Here is a 24796-nt window from a genome sequence, read left to right as displayed (position 1 = left end):
CATTACACATTTCCTTCCACTGGAATGCATCTTGAAACAGGAATGCTTATACTACAGGTAAAATTGATTTAAAAGTGTCTTCCTGTTGCAGTTTGAACTTTCTGTCATTAGACCTGTGAACTCCGGGAATGATCGATTCTGTCTAAATTGAACTTGTCGGTGAATTCCTTTGCCTACCATGGGAACAACTATGTCTGTAACCCAGTGCAATTTAAGTAACACGGTGAAATACAGCCACCACCGTGGCCATTGTGTTGGCTGAGATATCTTTCTGTTCTATCCTAAAAACTGGAACAAGCACAGTGAATCGCTCTTCCTCTCTTTGAAACATAAAGAGAGGAAGAGCTTCAGCCAAAACAACAAGTAGAAAAAAAAATGAAGGCACTTAAGCCTGACACATACAAGGGTTAGCATGAGCAGAACATTATCACAGCAGCAGCACTTCTGGTGCTCTGTGTATGCCTACACAAGAGGCATTCAGGCACAGCATTAAGCTGTAAGTCACCTGTGCTTTGAAAGCGCACAGAACCAAATACACAATCACCATAGATATGCATTTAAAAAGCAGGAAAATAGACTCGAAGGCACAAATGATACGCTTCAGGTCACATTTACATGTGCATATTGTGAGTAAAACTCGAGCCGTTAGCCTGGCTGTGTAGACCGCTGGACCGATTAAAATGGGAGCTTATCTGTTCTGTCAGATGCATGTAAGAGGGATGGCAGTAAAAACACAGCTGAAATTCTGTGTTACCTGCAATCTAGCAGTTAAGTTGATACTGCAACAGCTACAGCCATACAAACTCCTACGGTGGATGGCAGTGATGTTGCATGTTCACATTTTGTATAATGGGACACAGGTTCTTCGCTCCATAAGATTTTATATTATCTTTGTAATATATTCTAACCTCAAGGTTCACTTGATTTTCCCCGGAGTTTTCAAACAACAGTAGGCTTCATCATACATTCCTACAGTTCTTTCAGTCTGGGAACAGAGATGCAGGTAACTCTTGGCTCACTCGATAACTGCTGTAATTAAAAGTCTGTATGCAACCATTCAAAATGTTTTTACGGTCAGCAGATATCATTAAAACAACTAAAACCAACATCCTATCCTGTATGACTCCAAGATGCTATCTTTAAAAACTGTTCCTAAATATATAGTTTCATTTCAATAATGGCTTGTTAATAACAAATGTTAACACAGAGCATTTGTTTGGGGACTATTTTTTAGCTGCGGATTAATATACATTTAGTGATTTAGCGGATATTTCTGTATGATTGAGATAAATGAAAAGAATCTCAACAAAAATCCTACAAATGTGCAAAAGATATGACAAGACAATGTTAATTAGTTCGTAAAACTGTAGAAAGTCTTCACAGGTTCCAATAGGATTCTACTTTAGAATCCATTACAAGACCATTAAAGGCCTAACAACTGCTCAGTCAGAGCTGATGAGGATGTAAGGAGAGGGAACCTGGGATATAACTGCTGCTGTAAATAGAAGCCTGCTACAGACCGTCAGTACAGCTAACTCCTGGTTAACCAGTCGTGTGAGAGGATTGTGTCAACCCTTGTCATTTCACATATGATGCTTTCCCTGCTGGATAGAACAACAGATAACCACAGGGTATGTGGGGAAGGTGTGGTGATAAGAGATTAAATATAGTTTTAGTTGTGAAAGGATGTTACAAGTCAACAGAATGATTATGTAAATTAGATGTGGGTGTAAAATATATTGTACGTGCTGCTGTAACGTGTTCTCCAGAGGTAAATTTGCTACCACCTACCCTCAAACTGCTTCATAAACAGATTGTGCATCAGCAAGCGTGCCGAGAAATTCAGATTAGAAAACATAACTTCTAATTTCAGTGACAAAAAGCTCAAAAATAAAGGATATCCTTGTCTAGACAGCCTCCATTTCCTATTGCCGGGGTGTTTCACATGTGGAACGGAGCCAACTAAATTCCACATGCCCAGGGGTGGAAATGGGCGGGGACGCTATTTCGGCAAAGGCATGATAAAAGGTCCTTTTCCAGCGGATATTTTTGAAAATCCAGGCAAGGTTAGGAGAAAACTACAATGGGCCATTTCTTGTAGTAAATGGCAACCCATGTACTGTGCACAGTATCCTTAGAGCCAAACGGAAGACACGGCAACGGAGGATCTACAACTACTCAAAAACAAGATTAAAAGAAGATAAGAAAAATTTGAAAACTGTCACACATAAACTATGCCCACTGTGAATTTGCCCAATTTTTTAATCTTGTCTGTACTTATGTACTGTTTGTATTTGTGTGCTGTTTCTTCAATGGGCCAGAGGTGCATTTAATGAGCTATCATTACCTTGTGATAATGTTAAGCAGAGGAATGCAAACTGAGTGCCGTAAAGTCAACCTGTGGATTGGAAAAGTTTTAATCATTGAAACGCTTTCAGCACATCTGAGCACTGGCAAAGACACCTGCCTTTTTGCCTTTACATCTCTACTGATGTTCAGTGTTATTCAAAAACGTGAAATATACACAATAGTCTATTTCGGAGAAGGCACTAGACCTGACTTGCATGTCTTTATGGTGCAAGGTGGTGATGTAATGCACCCTGGATAAAAAAAATCTCCCTCACTCACTCACTCTCTCTCTCTCTCTCTGTCAGCTCTATTCATTTTTGCCTTGTCCTGACTACTCTTCCCTTCCATGCTGCTGAGAAGCATCCCTGACTGCATGTAGCTTAACAATGGTAACGGTGTTATGAAAAATAATTACCATGTCTTGTTTTTAACCAGCCACAGTGCTTGGTAGTCAAAGTTTTTCTTTTCATGAATTTCATAAAATGACATTACTTTAGCTGTAAGTAACCACTTACAAGCTTCAGTTGCACACACACACGCACACACACACAGATTTGCAGCACTACCTGGAAGTGGTGCACTTTAGGAGAAAAGCAAACACTCCAAACCTTTCTATGAAAAACTACTGGCCAGCCGCCAAAACGCAGAGAGCCTATCAGTTTTGTGAGCCGGCTCTTTAAGGCAGGGTTTCACTTTTAACCACCTGTTTACTAAAAGCAAACACATCAAGCTAGAATGATGTCTCTTGGGTGAACATTAAAATTTAATAAATAAAAAAAAAAATTTAATAAATAAAAAAAAAATTATGTTGAACACCATACATCAGTACAGTACATTAAGATACTGTAACCAGGTCTGACTGGCAGGTAGGAGTGATGGGTAGTCAGGTCATGCTTTACAGGATTTTGGTCAACCTACCCTTTACTAAATTTTGTTTTTCTCAGATACGTCTGTTAAAGTATATTTTGCTTGTGTGGGCCACCCATAACAGCGTTAGAGCAACATCCTTAACTCACTGTAGCGGACAACCTGTGAGCAGAGTAGTCCTGCTTATAACCAAAGACACTCTAGGGCCATATTTCCTTGCATAATTTGTTTGTTTGTAAATAAATGACAAAACTATGGAGGACATGCAGTGGCACTTAATGATTTTTATGCAAGGAGTGCCCCTGAGGCCTTAGGAGTTGAGACGCAGACAGTTTTGTTCCTCACTCCCTCCTCTCTCCACTGCAGCTACCTAAAGAAAACAAACCTGGCCGAAATAATAATTTTAGAGGAACGTACGAACGCTTACGTGCACTCCAGATCCAGAAAAAGCAATCACTAATGGTTACGACAGTCCTTCAGTTTTTGTTGACCACAGGCTGGCTGTGGTCAGGAGGAATATCCATTCTTTAACAAAACACTGAACAGGTTTCGATTTCATCGAAGAGCTGATATTGTGATATTGTATATCAGTGTCATAATGGGAAAATGGCTTGTGATACAAAGAAACGCAACACAACATGCAGCCATCTATCTTTTTTCACAAGAGGGAAGGACCTTGGACTAGACGTGGAGCAGGAAAAGAGGATGTTGGTAAAGCCTCATTGATCAGCTGCTTCTGTCGCAGGGTATTTCTTATCAAACGCTGGCAAAGTCAGAGAAGCTGCCCACAAGTGCAGTTAGAAATTACAGCCAGGGAAAAAAAAAAAAAACATCTAGGTTCTGATGGGTGGGAAATGTCAACTGACTGTAAAATCCTGTGTTACAGCTTTGTGACGGTGTTAACGGGTTTTCAGTGTGCTGTGTGTTGTCACACCCCTACCACTGATGTCACAGCAGGTATTTCGTCTGTCACAGCCGATGGGAATTACTGGTTGAAACATCAGTGTAACATGCCCGAACGTAGCTCACACTCACGTGTTTTTCCTAATCCAGGTGAGATATCCAGATACAGGTTTTATGTTAATACCAGGTCTAAATGGGGTCGTTTTTATGCAATTCCATGTTTTAGCAGTAAAATGCATGGAACTATACCGCAGGCTGGAGTCTGCCCGAGAATAACTTGAGACAGCTGTCTCATATAAATGGGTATAAAGGGCTGAGCGCACACTCGCTTCAGTACAAACAAGAACTTATGCCTTTAGAAGATTTTGAAAAACGCTACAGTCGCATCAAAATTCTGAACACACACGCACACACACACACTTCCCTGGTAGAACAAATAGTTTACGCTGATACACAAAATCAGAGTGGAGGCACTGGAACTGCCAAAATAACAGACATTTTAAAGAGAAGGCTGGTAGTTTTCTGATGTCGGCTGCCTGTAAAAGGTCACCATGTAAAGTGATATACAAGCTGACTATGTATGTGCTAGTGTTCATTTGTTTACTTGCCTCGGTGCTTGTCAATTGCAAAGTGTGTTCAAAGGACGGGAGGCAAAGAAGCATGAGAAGAAAGCCTTCATGAAAGAGCCACATTTAATTAAGGTCTCGGCTGGTCTCTGTTCTCAGTGTGAACAGGCAGCCAATCAAAAAGCTGTTTTCCAATGATGAAATTGATCACAAGTCCAGAGAAACTTCTTGTAAAGTTTGAACTTGACGTGAAAGAACGGGCCATTTATAGACTGATGTTACATCCACATTGAGATTCTCATCACAAGCGCCAGATGAAAGTGACAATGATAGCACAGTTGACAAAAATGTTCCTGCGCTTCAGGAGGTGTGGATTTATTTAAGCTATTAACATTGCCATTCACAAAAGAAACCGCAAAAGTTCACTATAAATACGAAGATCAATAAACAGATCTGTCGTTGTGTACAAACTTTTCCAGGTAAAAGCCAAAAACTGTTACACTTTGCTGAAAAAACTCGCTAATTAGCTCTACCAATTTGTTTACTGTAAAAATTAATGATACAACATGATGTGCATATTTTTTTAACACTCTAAGCACTTGTGGTGTGAATCCCTGTCTGCCACAGTGTGTTTTTTTTTTTTTAGATAATACCACTGGGCACAATGGTTGCATCGGAAGTCAGAAATTGTATATATAATGATTTGAATTACTAAGCAGAACAAAATGCTCAGTACGGCTCATCATGTGTTTCTTTTCAACAGTTTGATGCTCAGGGTTAATTGGCCTAATTTGATGGAGTGCAAGAACTACGTCAGCAATCATGCAAAAAGAATAACCTACAAGAACAGTTGTTTTTACTTTACAGTGTTGCTATAGTGTTAAAAAAACAGTCCATTACAATTTGCCAGAGCACAAGGTGATGTCTCTCATTACCCTGCCCAAACTGCCTTGTCTCTACCACATTAGACGGTTACTGGCTGTCATACAGGATTTAACTGCAAGGTGGAGCTGTTGAGTAACAGTCATAAAACAAACACCTGAGTCATAGCTAGCATAGCAAGCGAGCTTACCATGCTAGCGAGACGAGAGGCGCGTGAAACGGACGAAGAAAAAACATTAACCAGCAACCAACCAATCCATCCAGCTCCATCTGGGCTATAAGCGAGCGTGTGGATGCATTTTGGTTTTCATAGCAGGAGTTCTAAACACATCGACAGGACGTACGTTGTCTGCAAACTTTGCCGCACTAAGCTTAAGTACTGTGGCAATACTAGGAACATGAGGACTCAAGGTTCGAACCCCGGTCTAAGCTCTTCTGTGCGGAGTTTGCATGTTCTCCCTGTGCCTGAGCGGGTTTTCTGCGGGTACTCCGGTTTCCTCCCACAATCCCAAAAACATGCACATTAGGTCAATTAGCTACTCTACATTGCCCCTAGGTGAGTGTGTGTGCGTGTGTGGTTATCTGTCTTTGCGTGTTGGCCCTGCGATTGACTGGTGACCAGTCCCAGGGTGTACCCCGCCTCTTGGTCGTAGTCAGCTGGGATAGGATCCAGCTTCCCCACAACCCTGACGGATCAAGCGGTACAGAAAACGAATGGATGAACGAGGGCTCACATGTCGCGCTTCCAACCAGAGGTGGCTGCGTGGGCTAAAGTCAACCGCCTAAAGCCTGTCATTCCAAGTTACAACTCTACTACACAATACTGAAAGTGATTTGAGGTGTTTCTCGTTAAAAGAGAAGTTGAGTAATTCGGCAGCTGACCGTTTTTCTTAAATGGTGCAATACATTTATGGTGTATTTTGGGTTACTGTTGTCGCAATAGCGTTTTTATTCTCATGTAAATGTGGAACAGAAATGACAAGAAACCTCCTTGAATCCAAATGGAAACTCAATAATCGGCAATAATCGAAAATCAATTGGTAACCGAATCGAGACCTCAATAATCGTAATCGAAAGTGAAAGCGGTTTCATTCGGCTGTGGTTGTGAACCCATAAGTAGGTGAGAGTGAGAAACAGCTAGTACAGGCACACTGAGAAGCCATAAGATATAATGAAATTCTACTTGGAGGGAGCTGGAACCGTTTCTGTAAAAGTGCCGGGGAATCTACAGTTGGTCAGGTGCCAGTGGAATAAGGAAAGAAGGACTTTATTTTGTTCACGAAGAGGGACGGTTTCTTCTTTTTTTCTATTGTACCATAGCACAACAGGAAAATAAGCATGCTGAACAATAATTAACTGTCCAACAATGTGTTACATCTACCAGATACAAACACCAGGACCCTATTCCAGAAAGCAGGTTTAACAAACTCAGAGCCTGAACCCTGAACTCCCTGCGATGGACAACTGGGAGGAACTCGGTTACAGAACAGCTGATCAGAGTTAGTTCAGTAAACTTGGAGTAGGTTCACTATAATTAGTAAAAAAAAAAAAAACATCATCAATGAAGCTCTGATAGTACGATTCACCATGGCAACCAGTAATTAAAGAAGAAAATCTCCATTTTAATCCAGTGGAGCCAGAAATATTAATGTGTGACGATGCACATTTATAAGCAGTGGGAGCCTGAGGTGGAGTGGTGGAAAAAAAGAGCCAGTAAGTGAACACTATTACATTTTATTCTGCATAGCCCAGTCATTTATTATTTAGCAAACCTGAATTGCCTTAATGGATGATAAAGGTGAATGTGTACTGTATGTTACAATTAGTATTTAAATACATTTATTCAGCTGTAGCCTGATGGGGACAAAGTGCTGCTGGCAACAGAAGATGAAATCAAACAGACAACACATAAGTATATTCATAGACCTATGATTGTACCCTCATAGTCTGACCCTGTAATGGCCTAATGACTTGAGTGATTTGCAGTTGAAAAAGCATCTGGATTAGAAATGACTGGACATTTTAGGGGTCTATTTTACATTAAAAATATTGCTTGACAGCTTAGTTTATATGACATATTAAATATATAGTAAATATAGTCAATGAAATGCTGTTAAAACAAAACTACTTGCAGCCTATATTTGAAAACTCACTTTAAAATCACACTCAGTCCAGTTTTAAAATCTTGCTGTCTTGCTGTCAGCAGTCATCTCTGGCTCTGGAAAAGAAAACTCAAGTTTCCCTTCAACTCAGGATTTACAAACACTTGAGTTTTCACTAAACCCGCTTTCTGGAATATACCTCTGGCCTGTACGGGACCGAGGAGTCATGTAGCGTGCGGTCTCTAAATATCCGTAATTCCTGTAAATGAACCCGACGCCATTCTGGACAATCTGATTAAGGCCAAATAAGCCTTTATTCTAACATTGTTTGGAAAAAGATGGGTGGGGGGTGAACAGAAAAAAGTGAAAGAAAGAAAGACAGATTGCAGAGGCCAGGGTTTAAGTGGCTACAGCGCGGCCTGGAGAAGCCCCAGGAGACGCTTTAAATGAAAAGAGAGGATAAAGTTTAATCCAATACATCAACTCACAGTAGAGGGCAGGAGAGAAAAGGAAACAGCAAAGACAATGGCCTCACGTTGCACAAATCAATAACAATTCAATTCCACAATCCCAACACAAAAACCATAAAGCTTTACACATACCTGAGCAAACACACACACACACACACACAGCCTTGAAATGTCCAAGGCAGTAATTGAATTATCTGGCATTTGGTGCTGAGGCTCTCTGCAGCACAGAGAGGAGAGAATGAAGTACTGCAGGGGAAAACAGAGGCCCAGTCCTCCCAGCTCCATTCAACCAAACTCTGCTGTGATCGTCCACTGCTATTACAATGAATTAGAACAGTTTCACCAAATTCCTAATCATAACATGCAAGTAACTGTTACTGTTTTTACGTTAATCTCTAAATAGTAGTCTCAATCCTGTGAGCGTGGGATTTATTTTTGAAATCGTGGAAAGAAAATAACGCAGCATTTGGGACCCTAAGAAAGCTGAATTTACATATTCTAACATTTGCTGTTGTCACCTCATTCCATATCACCCTAAGCCTGTGTCCAGTTGAGTAATCTCGCCATGCGTGGTGGGATGTTCAGGCTGCAGAAAACACTATGACCTGTCTGCTGGATTCAGCTATTTACTATTAAAATGGCAGATCTTTCCTTCCTCTGTGTGCAGTAAACTTATTTGTGGTGAAGAAACTTCTGAAATGGACTGTCAATGAAGCAGAATAGAGCCCACACACACTCACATCTGTGTGTGGGCTCTACTACCAGTCTACTAGACACTGGGACTGTTCTCTGAGAGCCTATTAGCCTGCATACAGTATATGCATGTCTGAGTAGAGTCTCAGCAGACTGAATGATGGAAAGTGTTGGTCTGTGTCAAACCATGCTTTGCATTTGTCATATTTTGTGCTACTACACACTAATATTTAAGCTACAATTTACATTTACAGTTCTATAGTATTATTGACCTTTCTTTCAAATAATGAGCCACACCTGTTGTGGATATCCTGTGTCTACCTGAGACCAGGTGTGGCTCGTTATCTATCAGAGAGGGATCAAACACAGAGGGCACAAAGCAGTACAGATCACTGGGTGGCAAGCTGGAGCATGTTGCGGGCAGTTGACTGACGCCCAATTACTGGCATCTCATGTTACACATAATTATATGGTATGCCATGTTTATGTCTTGTCACTGATTGTCATCCTGTCTGTGGTAATTACAGAAATGACTCAGGGACTGTTAAAAGGCTCTGAAATCTTCCACTGAAGTCAAAGTACGTCAAGACAGGCAGTTATTTTCTACACTATTAACATAAACCTGGGAAAAAAAAAAAAACAATGTAATGTACAACTACAAGGTAAAATTATGCTAATGATCTTTTTAACTTCTAAGGGGAGACATGGAATTCAGAAGATATAAAATATGGGTTTAATACAACTTCTTTATTAATATGTTCATAAAAATTTTCATGATGTTTGTTCTTGTTTTCCCCTCCTTGTCAGTCAAATGAGTGTTCACACAGTATTGAGAGCGGAGGAGAATGTAAACGCAAACAACCATGTGACAACTGACAGCAAACTTTTTTTTTGGACTTTAAATGCTTTAAGATGAACACATTTTTTCTTTAATTAAATCACAAGTATAGGAATTTTTGCTAATATTATACATCTTTACATTAGTGAAGAAAATACTATGGAGTTGCATTGTGGGAAATGTAGGTTCCAGTGTATTGAAATTAGACCCATACTAAGGACTAAAAACCAAGATAAGTAAGCCCCCACTCCTTCAACTTTGACCATGTTTAATGTCCATGTTATGGAAGTTAGCAACTTTATTTACTGCTATGCTTTATAATGTCATGTCTCCTCTACTGTAATATAAATTGGTTGTGTCGTTTCAGAGGTATTCTGTTTCAGTGTCCTCAAAAGACCAGATATAGGAAGGTATTAGACTTCATTATTCATGTGTCTGACAAATAGGCCAGCATTCTTCCTGCAGGTGACCTCATGCATTCTTGATTCACCCGTTTGGCCCACATAGTACCAGACAAAATAAACCATGCCCCAAAAACACAGACCAAATCATTTCAACAGTGGTCCACTTCCCAGTAAAACCAGTCTCAAACCTGCCTGTATCAGAGTAATATCAGTACAATGAAGAAAAACCCTGTACATTTTCAGGTACTTAGAAAGACATTCTCCCTGGAGGAAAGTGAGATGTCTGTGTCAGTTTAGAACAAAGTCCTGTTTTCAGGCTCTACAAACATAAAACGGTCCAAGTTTGACAAGAGGTATTTTGAACGAGATTCAAAATGTTCAACACTTTGCTTTCTCTGGGATCTGTAAGAGCAGTGATGTTAGACATTTCAAACGCCCATCCTGAATTAAACACAAGTCCCAACTGAACTGTCACCCAGCTCACATCTCACAGCCTCACAATCCACAACCAGGATGCCTCTGAACTTGACAAACCTTTTGAGAACACATCTCCCCTGTAGATGAAACCGCTGTCAAGCAAGTCTTTTCCAATGAGGACAAATAACACAAACTGACAATTTTTTTTTATTTCTTTCTCCAAACACAGAAATAAAACATCAGTAAGGCCAATGTCCTCTAATGAACAAAAAAGGGAACCGTTTACAAAATCATTTTGTCAGGTTTATACAACATAAATTGACAGATTTTGATTTTTTTTTTTTTTTTTCTAAAGTCTCTAACTGTATGTGATAATAGTTTTGGTGCTTTCAGCAGCCAAGGCCCATTACTGGACAATGGCACAATGGTAGTGCTGGTAGGGCAAAGGAGATCAATACCAGTGCTGCTCCAACATTCAACAGAAATATTTTATCATTTAATCCAGTAACCCAAACTTTTTCAAATGCAGTGTAAAATGTCTTGATACAAATATTATACCAGAACCTTGGACAAATAAAGAGACAGGGGAGAAAACAGGATGCAAACCAGAAATTACCTTGCCTTTCCTGAACGATACTTTTTTCAATACCAAAGTTTTTAAAAATCTATTCCAGAAAATCTACATTACACATAACTTTGAAAAACTTTATTTTTCAGTTTCTGCACTTTTTCATTCATACATGCATGGAAAGCATGCTAAGTAAAAAGTGAAAAAAGTACAAAGGAACAAATGGAACCAACACAATGAACCAGTGCAAATAGTTTTCAGTGCAAAATTAACAGTTAGTTAAGTCTGTATATTAGGCTTACTGCAGCATACCGTTATAGCACTGAGCAATTCTCCTTTAGAAAAATCAGCATGTCTGCTTTTTCAGGTGTCAGACAACCTCGCTCCAGGCTAATAGTGTCCCCAGCAGTAGAAAATGTACATTCTGAGGGTGTGGATGTTGCTTGCATACAGAGATAACTTGTTGCCAAGTCAGAAAGCATGCCTATACATATTTTGCCTTGTGCACTGTTAGCATCGCTGCTGCTAAAATGGAGCTTTTCCACATTTTACACGGACTGCGGTCGGAAGGGAATGCGCGCGGTGAGACAGCTTCGCGTGAGCTACGTAGCTCAAACAAACGTAGCTGACAGCTTCGCAACAGCATGAGCTACGTAGCTCAAACGTAGCTGACAGCTTCGCGACAGCGTCGCATGTATTCTTCCAATCGCAATCCGTGTAAAATGTGGAAAAGATCTGGAGCGTGGCTTTGTGGGCGTGGTGTAAACTAGTGCTTTTTACTGGATGACTGGACACAGCCAATCACCAGCACTTTTGAGCTTGACACGTCAAACATGCTGCAAATTTATTGTTTGACTGACGTTGACGAGATTTACCCATTAGGTACTGAAATTTGATATGGAACTAAATGACATTTTTCGATACCCAACAGTATCGAGGCAATTTGGTCGATACCTTAGGAAGTACTGAATTCGATACCCAGCCCTACTAATAAGACTAAGAATCTGACAACAACAACATTTAACGTCAACTTTATGACAACTAGTAGTGCTATCAAGCAATGTTCTGATGAGTACATCCCTGTTTGTTTTTTTTTTCTTGTGCAGTCACACAACAGAGTGAAGAGAAAACAGGTGATCTAGGAAATGAAATGCATTTACATGCACTGTAGTAACCTGGTTACTGCAAAGTAAGTGTCTACACACAGCAGGTCAGCATTCAGAAACTGTGTTTATCTACATAATGTTTAAGAGATTAAGTTGCTGTAGAAAACTGATAGCAAATCAATTATTTACATGTATGTAAACACACTGAAAGATAGTGACTAGTTAAATAATTGCTGTGGGACACTAAGCCATCCGTAGTGTTTCACTAATGGAGTATAACCTATACCAATCACTTGCCAAGTACCTTTGATTAAGGTCCTGATGACATTACATAACGTAATGATATCTTTCATTCAAATGAGGGAAGAGTACACCACCTCATCTTCTAATACTCTGCCCCCTACCAACAACAATCTAATTCACTTAAGGCATGCTATTATCTGCTCTACAAGCAACACCCTTTAGTGAATGTGACTGTGATGTCACTTGAACACATCACACCTCTCTCCTCAAAATCGTGCCCTGAATTAACTCCCTTTATCACCATGAACCACAATCTGCACAAAGAGATTGGCTCTTCCTGTATAACAATACGTTTAGAGAACCTAACCTTTTCATATTCTAATTTTAACGTTTCTTATTAAACTGTGGAGGCCTCCTTCAGTAGCAAGTCATGGGCTTTCAGGTTTTTAATCACACAATCATTTCACTCTCCCTTTGTGAAGATCACAGAAAGTGATGGTAAAAACACGACCTCGACATCATGTTTATTGCTCTTCTAAAAAGTGGAGTGTGCATCATGTGAGACTTTTACACTATTTGAAAAAAAATAAATCTGTTTACATTCTGAAACTGTCTGGGAGGATGTGTGTGGGTTTTCTTATTAAGACCACGGCACCTGAAAATGCAGCATGAGCTTATCAGATGACAGGAAACAGCATTTTTGTTTTTGTTGAAAGTGTTATTGTTGTTCTGAAGACAGCGACTGCTAAAGGTAACGTGTAGCTGTAACCAACAAAGCCCCACAAGGAATAAGTCTTTTAAAGTATAAACAAAAAACACTCACCTCACTAAGGGAATTTGATTTCTACAAAAAATGAAATAAGTGGATACACTACCTAAGCCAAATACCAAACTAATTACTCATACTGAGAGCTTGAATTACACAGTACAGATAATAGCATCCAAACAAAATTTTTGACTGATCTATCCATGCATGTATGAAAACATGCCTATATGTGTCTGTATATATGAATATATGAGTATATGTGTGTGCATATATATATATATATATATATTAGTGCTGCACGATTAATCTAGTCGTAATCGCGATGTCACGCTGTGCGATTACGTAACCGCATAAAAGACTGCGATTTGCAATTTAATGAAAACCAATGTGGAGTAATACACAAGGGACAAGCAGAGTTGGTGGCGAAAAAAAATGCTACTTCTGTTGTATGTTTATATCTCATTCTTGTTCACGTCTTGCTCTGAATGGCTTAAACTGGGACCTGAGTACTAATTTCGTACCATAACATGCAAATGTCCTTGTATGACAATAAAGTTCCTTGATCCTTTGGATTCAGGTATGACAACCCTGAACAGCAAGACGTGCTGTGTAAAACCTGCAAAGCTAAAGTCGCTACGTCCCGAGGTAATACGAACAATCTCGATCAACATTTGAGACAACACAGAGAAAAATTCGCATGCAAATAAAAGCCCAACCAAGTAACGTGAAAGATAAAACTGAAAACCGCCTGAAAGAACCATAACGTACAATCACGGATACATTTTGAAAATATCTTTATTTTCAAACTTTTATTTATTTTTTTATATTACGTTATTTGGAACAAACAGTGTAATCTTCAGGTTTTGTATTTGTTTTGTGTGTCATGTGTATGTTTTGAGTTGAGAAATACACAAACTATCATTATTCTGTGTTGTCCTTGATATTCAAGCAAGTGAACTCATGACACCATTCATTTATAATATCGTAATCGCAATCGCAATATTGTCCACAATAATCACAATCGCAAGTCTTCATCAAATCGTGCAGCACTAATATATATATGGGTGTGGTTATGTTTATGTGCAAATCTGTGTAACTATAGATTGTGTGGGTTGTATGTGCATAAGTATATGTACATATAGAGATCTAAAGTATGCTTATTTACTTTACTCAACACTGTGGTCTCCTCCTCCCCCTTAAAGTTTATCGTCTTTACATGTCAATTTTTGTACATGTAATTTATTTTCTTTTGTATGTTGAAAACAGTGAAGATTTAAGTGAAAAAAACACTTCAATCACACCACATTTATATTTAACAGAGTTTTTCATGGTCATAGTCAGAAGGAAAGCTAATATATTGACACACACGCAAACACACACTCATGAGCTTGCATTTTACCAGCCACATGTTGCCCTGCCCCCACTCCATACCTAACATTATTGTGTGTGTGTGTGTGTGTGTGTGTGTTGATTCCCCCCTTTTCAGTGGGAGCTTTCAGCTTTCAGAGTCATTTCCATAGGTCATGGCCCCACCCACCCTACCCCCATGCAGGCAGCCAGTTCCATTATGGCCAGGCCTTTGTCCATACCAGATGTGCTCTCTGAATGTGTATGTGAGTTGAGCAAGAGGGCCCACTGCCCCAGACCCAGATGAACCTCCCCCACCACAAAAGCACACCAGAAAGGCTGCTATCTACCCTACTGAAATGTTTGACCTTGCAGGTCGAGGCTGGAGCCAAAACTCAGCGATATGGTGTAAACTGAACTGTGGCTCACACTGTAACAGATGCAACACACTTTCCTCAACACAGGGCAAACAAGAGATCAAGGACCAGTTTTGGACAGGAAAACCTAGCTAAGAGATTACAGAGGTAACCTAAAAAAAGCCTGACAGGGAAGTAAAGCAAGATGCCACACTTCCAGTACAATCTGCATTCACTTGAGAGTTTCAGAAAAGCTGGACAGGAGAGCAATACCACTCATCTGTACAGATCAATACGTGTGTGTGTGTGCACTGATTCTCTAAAATAAGTTACCAATGATGAGAATGGTCTGCACTGACAATGGAGAGATTGGCTGTAGCGCACTTGGTCATAGTTGTTTTTTCACATGTTGCACTGGCAGAAGATTTGGGTAAAAGGCTCTATTTGCTTACACCTGCCTCGACCACAACACACCCTTATGACAACAATGTGTGTGTGCCAAGCAAGAAACAATAATGTAGAGGAAGCTTTTTGTTCCTAGAAAACAAGGAGTGAGGTATGGATGGCCAAACATATTGAGAATGGTGAGGGTGGGGGGGGGTGGGGGGGGGGTTGTGGGGGGACATCTGCCTGTGCTGCTGGTATTATAAATATGCAGCAGCTTGATCTAAAGGTTAGACAGCCAGCACCCTGGCAGCTGCTCCAACCCAGACACAGCGCACGCCCACACACCCACACGTCCACACCCACCCACACACACATTCATTTATGACAGATTTCAAGGTAGAGCCCTTGACCAAGAAGTCCGATAAAATAATCACCATTCTCATCTTCCAAATGTCCTCTTCACTGTTTCCTAACAGAGATGACTTCACTAAACAGCATTTCTCATCTAATTAGCCTGCCAGCCAGACAGGCTGCATTACAAGGCTGTCTCTGTTGTTGCAATGAGGTCCTGCTTCAATGCAAGCCTAATCTACTCTAGCAGAAAGTCCACTCCAACTCATCGTCATGGCACCAGAAAGAGATAGACCTGATTTATACCTGTGTGCAGTGCATATGGGTGCAGACTGACTGAAATCTGCAGGCTTTTATACACCTCATTACAGAGAGGTGAGACAGACTTTTCTCCCAGACCTTAATGTCCTCATCTATGTTAACTTTAAGACCTCCCCACTGACCCCCCAATATAGCACTTCAGGTATATAATAGCTAAATTCATGTCTAATACAGTGGGCTGTGTTCTGTTATGCTCAAGCTCTATAACTCATTCAATTTTAACAACAAATTTGTTGTTTTCACACACCCTAACAAGGCGGTTTCTTTACTTAATTTGGGTTTATTATGGTGGTGAATACGGACACAATTTTCATCACAAAAATACTTTCTCAAGCCCTCGCAAATTTCCATTTCACCTGAACTTAAACACACCAGTATGCCTCTCTCCTTTTTCTCGGCATTGTCTAAACTGGACAGTCCAACAGCAGGTCAGTCGCAGATAAATGATTACATCACTTCCATGACAGACATGCATACACGAACAGAGACACAGACACACATACACACAAACACACACAGAAACTGAGTGAAGAAGGGATAGTGGAAGAGGCGGAGTGGAGAGCACCAGAGGAAGTTAATGGAGGCCAGAGAGGGTAGTGTTGTTTGAAGCAGCTGACTCACTGCTCAGACAGAACCGGCTGGCTGTCTGATTGGCTGCTCCAGTGCCAGCCCCCTCCATCCTACGTCCACAACACGCCTTATTACAGGCTGCTCTGCTGCCCTACCAGCTCCACATCCACATGGCCCCATGCGAAAACAGTTTTATAATGCATTTGTTTGATCAGTTGTACTTTCCTATACACTGTCTTAAACATTCAACGGATGCAATGGGACACAGAAACACAAAAGCATGAAATTCAGTATGATGCATGAATGACTACAGCTCAGTTAGTGCGGTTAAATTAAAACTGATGAAAATGTCTGTGCAACAGAACAAAAACAACAACAAAAAAATTGAGACAAATGAAAGAATATTTTATATTATAGTTATATAGTTTTTTGAGCACAACTATATGTAAGTGCATCGAATGATATGACTAAAATAAGGGTTAACACACACACACACAAAAAAAACTTGATTTGCTTGACGTGGGCTATTGAATTTCTCACCAACAGCTGGTTTAATCTTTAGAAATCATTCACAGATTCGGCTGGTAAGGAAACATGTCCGATAAGTTCAAAGAGCTTCAAATGAGATCAAACAGCCACCTGATTAGCGACAGCAGACCACTGGTCCCATGATCAACTGAGTTCTAAAAGGTCCCAACTTGAGCAAATAAGACCACCTATGTACCACATCACCTTACCTATTTGGTTTTCCTTGCAAAAGTTACTGCAGTTGATCCAGATGAATCCCTCCATTTGCTACTCTCAGTCTCACTGTCTTAATGATTTTCTCGCTGCCTCTAACACAGACGTTCCTGTATTAAAAACCTGTCCAAAGACAGAGATCTGATAAGATCTGTTTGCTCCAGGCCACAACATTTTACTGCTCCTATTCACACATACAGTCAGCAAAAAAAAAAGACACCATCCTCAACAAAGACCAAACTTTGTATCACATCTTGTATTGAGGTACTTGAGCACACCACAACACTCCAGCAAGTGGCTAGCTTATGTCTAACATCCAACATAAATTCTATACTTTTGTGCGAAGAACTGGCGAGCAAGAAGTCAGTTTTTCACTGTTGTGCAAAATAAATGAGAACATGTCTGCTGAAAGGTTGCAGAGCTTGGTTTTTCTTTGCTTTAAACAGACACTGTCAGACTGGCAGAAGAAAACCAAACACAAAGGTTAAAAATAAGTTAAAGCACAATAAAGCGATGTGTCATTTGGAAAACTGTCTCCAATATAACTGCCTCTGCCACTGATTTAATACGGGCTAGGTTGTTGGAAGGAATCAGTTAAGCAGGAAATCACAGGATGCATTTCCATGCGCTGTAATGGCCCGGTAATACCCACATTTAAACTGGACTGATCAGCAATGAATTTTAGCCCTGCCCTCTCTATTACTGAGGATATTATTTGAGGCTGGCATTTTGTAAATGTATTAATGAGATATTACACAGTAGCTTCAAGACATTTTTTTAAATCAAAGCATTTCAATAGATGGTGCAGTTGGAATACACATTGTACACACAGTGAGCATTTGTCTGGATTATAAATAAATAATTCTCATCAGCTGTGGAAGTCAACTTAGACTTTTTTTCTTCGGCGTTATTTGAACTTTGGATGCAATTATTATGGATAGAAGGATGCGTCGCTACAAGTAATGACTGTTCCCTTCGAACCCTCTGCACCACTGTCACAGTGAGTCTTACCCCGTCTGAACTCTTTACCACGCACATAAAAACTCCTCGTCAGGAACCCAGTGAAGTGAATGCACACCCAAGAAAACAACTTTCTCTATCAGACAATTAAAGTAAAAGTGTTTCTTTTTAATCTGACATCTAAGAAATCAGGTGATTGCAGAAAGCAGACAATAACCAAAATACTATAGAGTATATAAACACACTAATGAGCCAAGTCACCTGGTACAACCGTGTCAAAAGATGCCGCAAAACTTGGAACATCATAGCCTTAACAGATACTGACTTTCTTTCTGCCTTCAGAGAGCTTTTAGGAAGCACTTTTCAACAAAAACAGCCACTTAACAGAAATTTTGACAGAAGGGTATTACATATAACTACATAATGGCAGCAAAAAGTCACTACATTTCTTTGCGAGAAGCAAACGAGACTGACTGGGCACTGTGGTGTGCTGTGGCTTGAAAGAGGTTGTTCAGGCAGAGGCTTCATGTTAAGAGACACAGGCCCTTTTTCTGACATAAAGCCAAATTTGAAAAACGCTCCACAAACTTTTTTTTCCCCCTGCCTCACCTCTCTAATTCAATGCATCTCACTCTGACACAAATAAAACTATATATCACTTTGCTGAGAAGGGGAGGAGGGTATCTTGGCTTGTGCTTTCAGAGGAATAATGGTGCATTCAGTGCATATGGGAAAGACCATGTATACCTTTCTTTGTGGGAAGGATTGGCCACCACATGCATACAAATACTGCCAGAAAATACCGTTCACCTCAATTTTTTTTTCAAACTAGTAGTCTTGAAGTACCTGTAACATTTGTAAATTAAAAATAGAGCAAAAGCTAATTAAAAGAAAGCAGTTTATAAAGATTAACTGCTTGAATCTGCATTGTAATTCTTATTCCCATCTGACATGAACAAGCCTAACTCCCTCCACTCACAAACACAGAATCAGCAGTAGAGCTTGTGATTCCCTGGCCTCCGCATGAAGGAGAGCAGAGTGGGGGGCCATTCATTAACGCATTGGTGCCTTTGAATCCAATGGCCACTGGCATGGCTACAACCTCTCAAATTAGTTGTGGTTCCTTGGGCCGGGACAACGGGCGTCCAGGGTCACCCGCATGCCTGGCATTCCTCCACTTGCTAGTACTGACAGCAGCAGCACACAGCACCCAGAAAAACAACGCTCCACAAGCATTTCATAGAAACACTCAGATAGACCCAAAAAATGGCCCCCAGCAGCTGGAGAGGGAGGGTAAACACATCGTGCAGATGAAAGCTAGAGCAAAAATATCGACAGTCTGTAGTCTCTGTGGAATTTTTTACAGTATCAGCATTCAGATAAAAACACCACAACATATCTGTTCAGCCTTACAGAAAAGAGGAAGCAGAGCACCCACTGTGGCCACTGTGAAAAATCCCATGAGTACTGCCTTACTGGAAAATGTTCTTCCCCGGTTTGTTGCTGTTTTTCCTAGAGAAGTGACAATTCTGGTTTCAGCTACACTTGGCCTATTGACCACTTTTAATGTAAAATATGCATTAATCTCTCAATTCGACAACACCATCTTTAAAAGTGACAATGGGTTCTTTTCAAACTGCCTTTAGGTTATTGCAGATGCCTCTTGTTAAATTAAAACTGGTATTAAACTCTGAAAATATCAAATGTATGAATTTTATGTTTTTCTGTTCAACACCCACTGACTGCATGGTCTTAACATTAGATGCCAGTCGTCTAGAGAAGGTTGCCTCTTTTGAATACCTTGGCATCTGGCTTGATGACAAGTTGACCTCTGCTGCCCACACTGACAGCCTTCTAAAAACACTCAAACCAAATTTAGGTTTTTATTTATGTTACATTATATTTATTTGATGTAGTCTTTGATGTTTCTTTTCTGTTTGTAGCTGGTGCCAGTGTCTGCACACATATGTTAATTTTAATTGCAAATGTTTTACTGGGCAAACTACTGCAGTACGTATCTAGTTTGCTGATATGTTGCTCCAGTAGCTGTAGCTCTCGACCAAAGAAAATTCTCCCCAAGGTCCCAAACATGCAAACAGAACTGGGGAAATCTGCCTGTTCCTTTCATGCACTGCAAGTTTCAAGTGGCCTACTTGTTACCCTCTTGTGACATGTTTAAAAATATTTTAAAATCACTTTATACAGAACAATTTCATTGCTTTTAACATGCTGATATTTTACCATGATTCTTTTTTGGGGCATCTGAAAATGTGAGATTGTATCTCAATGGGACGTTCGTGATTAAATAAAGGATCATTAAAACAACAAAAAAAAAATCAATTCGAAAAAGACTTTCCAATTTCGGTGTGCAGCAACAACCCTGGAGAATTCAATTAATTTCACTGCTTCATTTTCAAATGTCAGAGTTTTAATGAGTGTTCATGATGCCCACTACACACTTTAAACTTGTTCTAACCTTGCTTTGAGTGGTAGTGGAAAATGCTTTGGAGTGCTTGCGTGCAGACTAAATAAATTCTTGATTTTCGAAAAGCAACACACAAACATGCACATAAGTATCCCAGTTTTGAAGCTTATTTGTCTGTTTACATGATCATAACAGCCTCAAACTGGGAGGAGACTGGTTTTGCACTGCATGAACTCTGCTGTGTTCACCAGTCTGCTGGATTTAGATAATTCATCTGGTTGACAGAAAACCAAAAATGACAATACAATTTAAGTTCTTATCAACTTTAGGCTTGGTCTTTCTTTCAGCCTGTTGATCAGTCATCATTTACCATTATATTTTTGGTTTTACTAACCAGGTAACTTTAATTGACGGCAGAGAAACATCAGCAAGGTGTTTTATTTTTGTTTCAAGAGGAGTAGGGCTGCAACATATTATAATCTTCATCACTTATCAATCTGTCAGATATTTTCACAATGAATCAGTCTAAAAATGTCACAGACTGATCATTGGAAATGCTGATCCCAGTTTTCCAGACTCCGAGATGAAGTTTTCAAATGTCTTGTTTTGTCTGACCAACAGCCCCAAGCCCAAAGATATTCAGTTTATTACCACATAAGACAAAGAAAAGCTGCATATCAGTACACTATATGAAAGTGGGACACACGTTAGGATACATGTTTCTAAATCTCAAGATATTTCATTACCAGTAGCAACCTTCGAGCAAGAACAGCTGAGATAACATCCTAAACTGATCCCCCACATCCTTTGTTGTCAGCGACAGTCAGGATTGGAGTCTCCCTCGACAGTCGCTTGCATTTGACTCAGAGTGCTGACACAACACTCATCGTTCCTACCAGCCACTCGAGCTAAATGTGGCCCATTTACTTACTATGCATAAAGGGGGCAGGGGAAGAAGCCCAAGACCGAGAGCAGACAAATGAAAGTGAAAGGTGGGAAGGCTGAGGGAAGGAGAGGTATAAACAAGTGACAGAGCACGAGGACAGAGCCTATTAAGCAGGAGGATGTCCGAGGCTAGTAGCATGAGGAGAGTAATAGTGACAGCACCTAATTTAGCCCACTGCCAGGGCTCGAATGTGTGCGGATGCTTTCGTGTGTGTGTGTGTGTGTGTGTGTACTACACTGCTGTATGTGAAGCAAATGTGTGCGAGCTGCAGGGGTGTGGTGCTGAACACTCAACAGCAACGTAACATAAAAAAGATTTCGTTGAAGGTGCTTTCTGGTTAAATGATATCCATACCTTTGTGATTATATAGATGGAATCTTGTACAGCCTGGATATCCGTGCGTTTCGCATCACAGCTGAAATGCACGCTGGTGCACGGATTCTTTTATTTCCTAATCTGTGGGTCATCTTATCGGCATCTAGACCATTGGATTCTTTTCTGATGTAAATGATGCAGCTCTGACCGTGGACCAAGGCCATGACAATCCTATTGCTGGACAAAGAAAGCGGAATTCCCTCCCCTCTCGTCTGTCCCTGAGCCAACATATCAATTTGATAAACAGCCTGCATCTGAGGCAGCAATGGGGTATATGAGGACACAGCCGTGCTTTTGGCATGGGGATGTTCTGATGAGAGCTTTACGGATGCTGCTTAAAAAGCATGCTCCTCCACTCATGATGAGGCTCGCTTTCTCTCTCCCCCTCTCTCTCTCTCCACACAAAGGAATGTCACACAAAGGAAACGCGTTAGTCTGTGAGTCAATAGGAAGAAAAAACACACTATCAGCTATTTGTGCAAAATGAGAAAAGCCTTCTCCTTTTTCCAATCACACGCTGGCTACTGAAACAAAGGAAATGACCACAGATCTGTTGCAAAATGAAAACGAAAATCTCAACATAACGCCAGCAAGCATGGGTGCTAGAAGCGGCGGTGGCTGGTGTGTCAGTGCCATTCTCTAATGAGGAGCTGTAAATGCCTAACCCAATTCATAAATCATGACTCAGATTCTTCCAAGTGTCTTGAGGGGACTTCCGTGTTTTCGGCATAAAAGAAAGATGTCAAGTAGGTTTTCCTTAAATTTCAACTGCAGTCCTTTTCGACTGCACCTAAATCTAGTCAATGTAGTAAAAGCATCCACTGCAAAGACATAAGTAGACTTCTAAGACTGGTAGTACAAGGCATAATTACACTGCCATATTCTGGATGGAGTTTGGCATAACCGAGTTTGCTGTGTGCTCTTAAACGGAGGGGATGCAGTACTAAAGAAACTGTTTCTCGTGTCTTAATAATAAGCTGTTTAAACGTGGTGTCTACGGGGCAAACACCCTCTATAATGCATGTCTGAACTGCTAACACTATGTCATCACCTATCACAAGAAAAAAAACCTGTAACTTCCCCAGACACTCCGGGCACAGCCGAATACGACCTCGGAAAAAATGTCCCTGGGCAGCAGCTAAAAGCTAGAAGGCTAACGCGGTGGTGCAGAGTCGATATGAATCTGTCAGACAGATATTAAACAGAAAGGTAAACTAACAGGCAACGCTCGTAACTCGCAATTAGACAAGAGGGTTGACCGGATAGGAAATGAAAACAAAACAAAATGCTACGAGACTCGACAAAGACAAAACAGCTCGAGAAAAAAAAAGTCAGGGATTGGGTTTCCTACTTTAACGCTACTCAAAAAGAGTGCACATATCTAGCTAAAACACTGACGAGCACGGACGTCGTTGTAGTAGCATCTCGGACTGGAACACAGTATCTGAGGCATAAACACGGAGTCAAACAATCATGCACCGAGAGGTAACGGTAACCTGCAACAAGACAGGGACACTCAGCCCCGAGGCAACATAAACTTATGCCGTTCAAACCATGTACTCCAAAAAAAAAAACTGCGATGAGAACATGCTCCAACCACCAGGTAAATGAACAACCAGTGCTTGACAAAAAAGCAAACATCCACACTCAGGGATGCTGCCAACTTTGTGTTTGCGAAACTGAGGACTGTTCAAGCCGGACGGACTCCAGAGCTCTTTGTTGGCAAAGAAGAATCCAAAAGCTGGGGCCAAAACCTGGCCGAAGAGAGGCCAGCTTTCATCCTGAGCGGTAGCCACGGGCCCTTTTAAGCCCAATGTGACTTTTAGCTCCCAGCCTCTTTTTTTCCCAGACAATAAACATTCCTCAGACAGGCAACAGCAGGCTGGCCGCCGACCCTGCGCCATCTTAGTTAGACACACTCTGCTTCTTCAGGCTTCTTGAACAAAGAGCTTTTCTACCGGAACTGACCGGACACAAAAGAGCAACTTCCGAGAAACACGCGATAAACACAAAACACTATTCCATGTTGTCCATCTGAGGACACTTACCGGTATTTTCTTGTATCCTTGTCCCGAACAGGAGGACGAGCAGAAAGCATGGTATTGCATCCATCGTGGCTGCGGACCAGACTGGCAGCCGACTGCTAACTTCTCCCTGCGCTGAGAAAGGTATGCGCTGATTGGCTAAGAGAGCCGCAAGTCCCACCTTTCCAGCGTTTGGTGGGGGGAAGAGCGATGCTGATTGGCGAAGAGACCTGCCACACCCCGCCCCACTGGAGCAACTCTCCCAGTGCTGTAAACAAACACTGTTGCCATTCACTATAATGACAAAGTACAAATGTATAGGTTATAATCGGATTATTTATATAACAATAAGAGATATTTTGATGAATAACAAGTTCTAGTATAATCTTTTAACAATGATTATTTTAACAATGACCAGATTTTATGTAGTAATCCTAATAACTCATAAAACTGCCTATTATTACGAATCACTTTCATACTTTCACATACTGTTTCTGTCAGAGATTTGCTGTATTTCAGCCTGAAAAGGCAGGAAAACTCCGCTGTTGTCAAATGCTAAACCGATGAAATGTGCATTGTCTATACATCTCTCTCATTGCCTGGCTTTAAATTGAAACCTGACAGAAAAGCACGTCTTTCGTGAAGGGGGAAATGCTCTTTTTTTCTTTTTTTTCTTTTTTGCTTGGGGAAGGCAGAGAGGAAGGTGACACGTGATTTTTTCAGACAGAAAGGTGGTGTCACCGTGGCTCTGACTGAGGGAACATATCACGATCACAGCTGCTTACACACAAACACACCCATTGCACATTGTTCTAAAAC

The 24796-nt window shown here is 40.7% G+C and overlaps 1 protein-coding gene across 2 annotated transcripts in view; it reads right to left on the bottom strand.

Moving 5' to 3' along the window:
* tgfbr1b (transforming growth factor, beta receptor 1 b) overlaps positions 1–24080 on the bottom strand; it is a 66758-nt gene extending 42678 nt beyond the window's left edge. For both annotated transcript variants that reach the window (XR_005896512.1, XM_041065264.1), the window contains exon 1: positions 24002–24080. Coding sequence is in view for 1 of the 2 variants with exons in the window: in XM_041065264.1 (XP_040921198.1) it covers positions 24002–24065 (64 nt within the window). In the remaining variant the exon portion in view is untranslated. The remainder of the gene's footprint in view (positions 1–24001) is intronic.
* Positions 24081–24796: the final 716 nt, after the last annotated feature.

Source organism: Toxotes jaculatrix, chromosome 20 (genome assembly GCF_017976425.1).
Source record: "Toxotes jaculatrix isolate fToxJac2 chromosome 20, fToxJac2.pri, whole genome shotgun sequence".
Lineage (NCBI taxonomy): Eukaryota > Metazoa > Chordata > Actinopteri > Toxotidae > Toxotes > Toxotes jaculatrix.
Note: the sequence above shows the minus strand (reverse complement) of the source record. Positions and strands in the feature narration are given on the sequence as shown.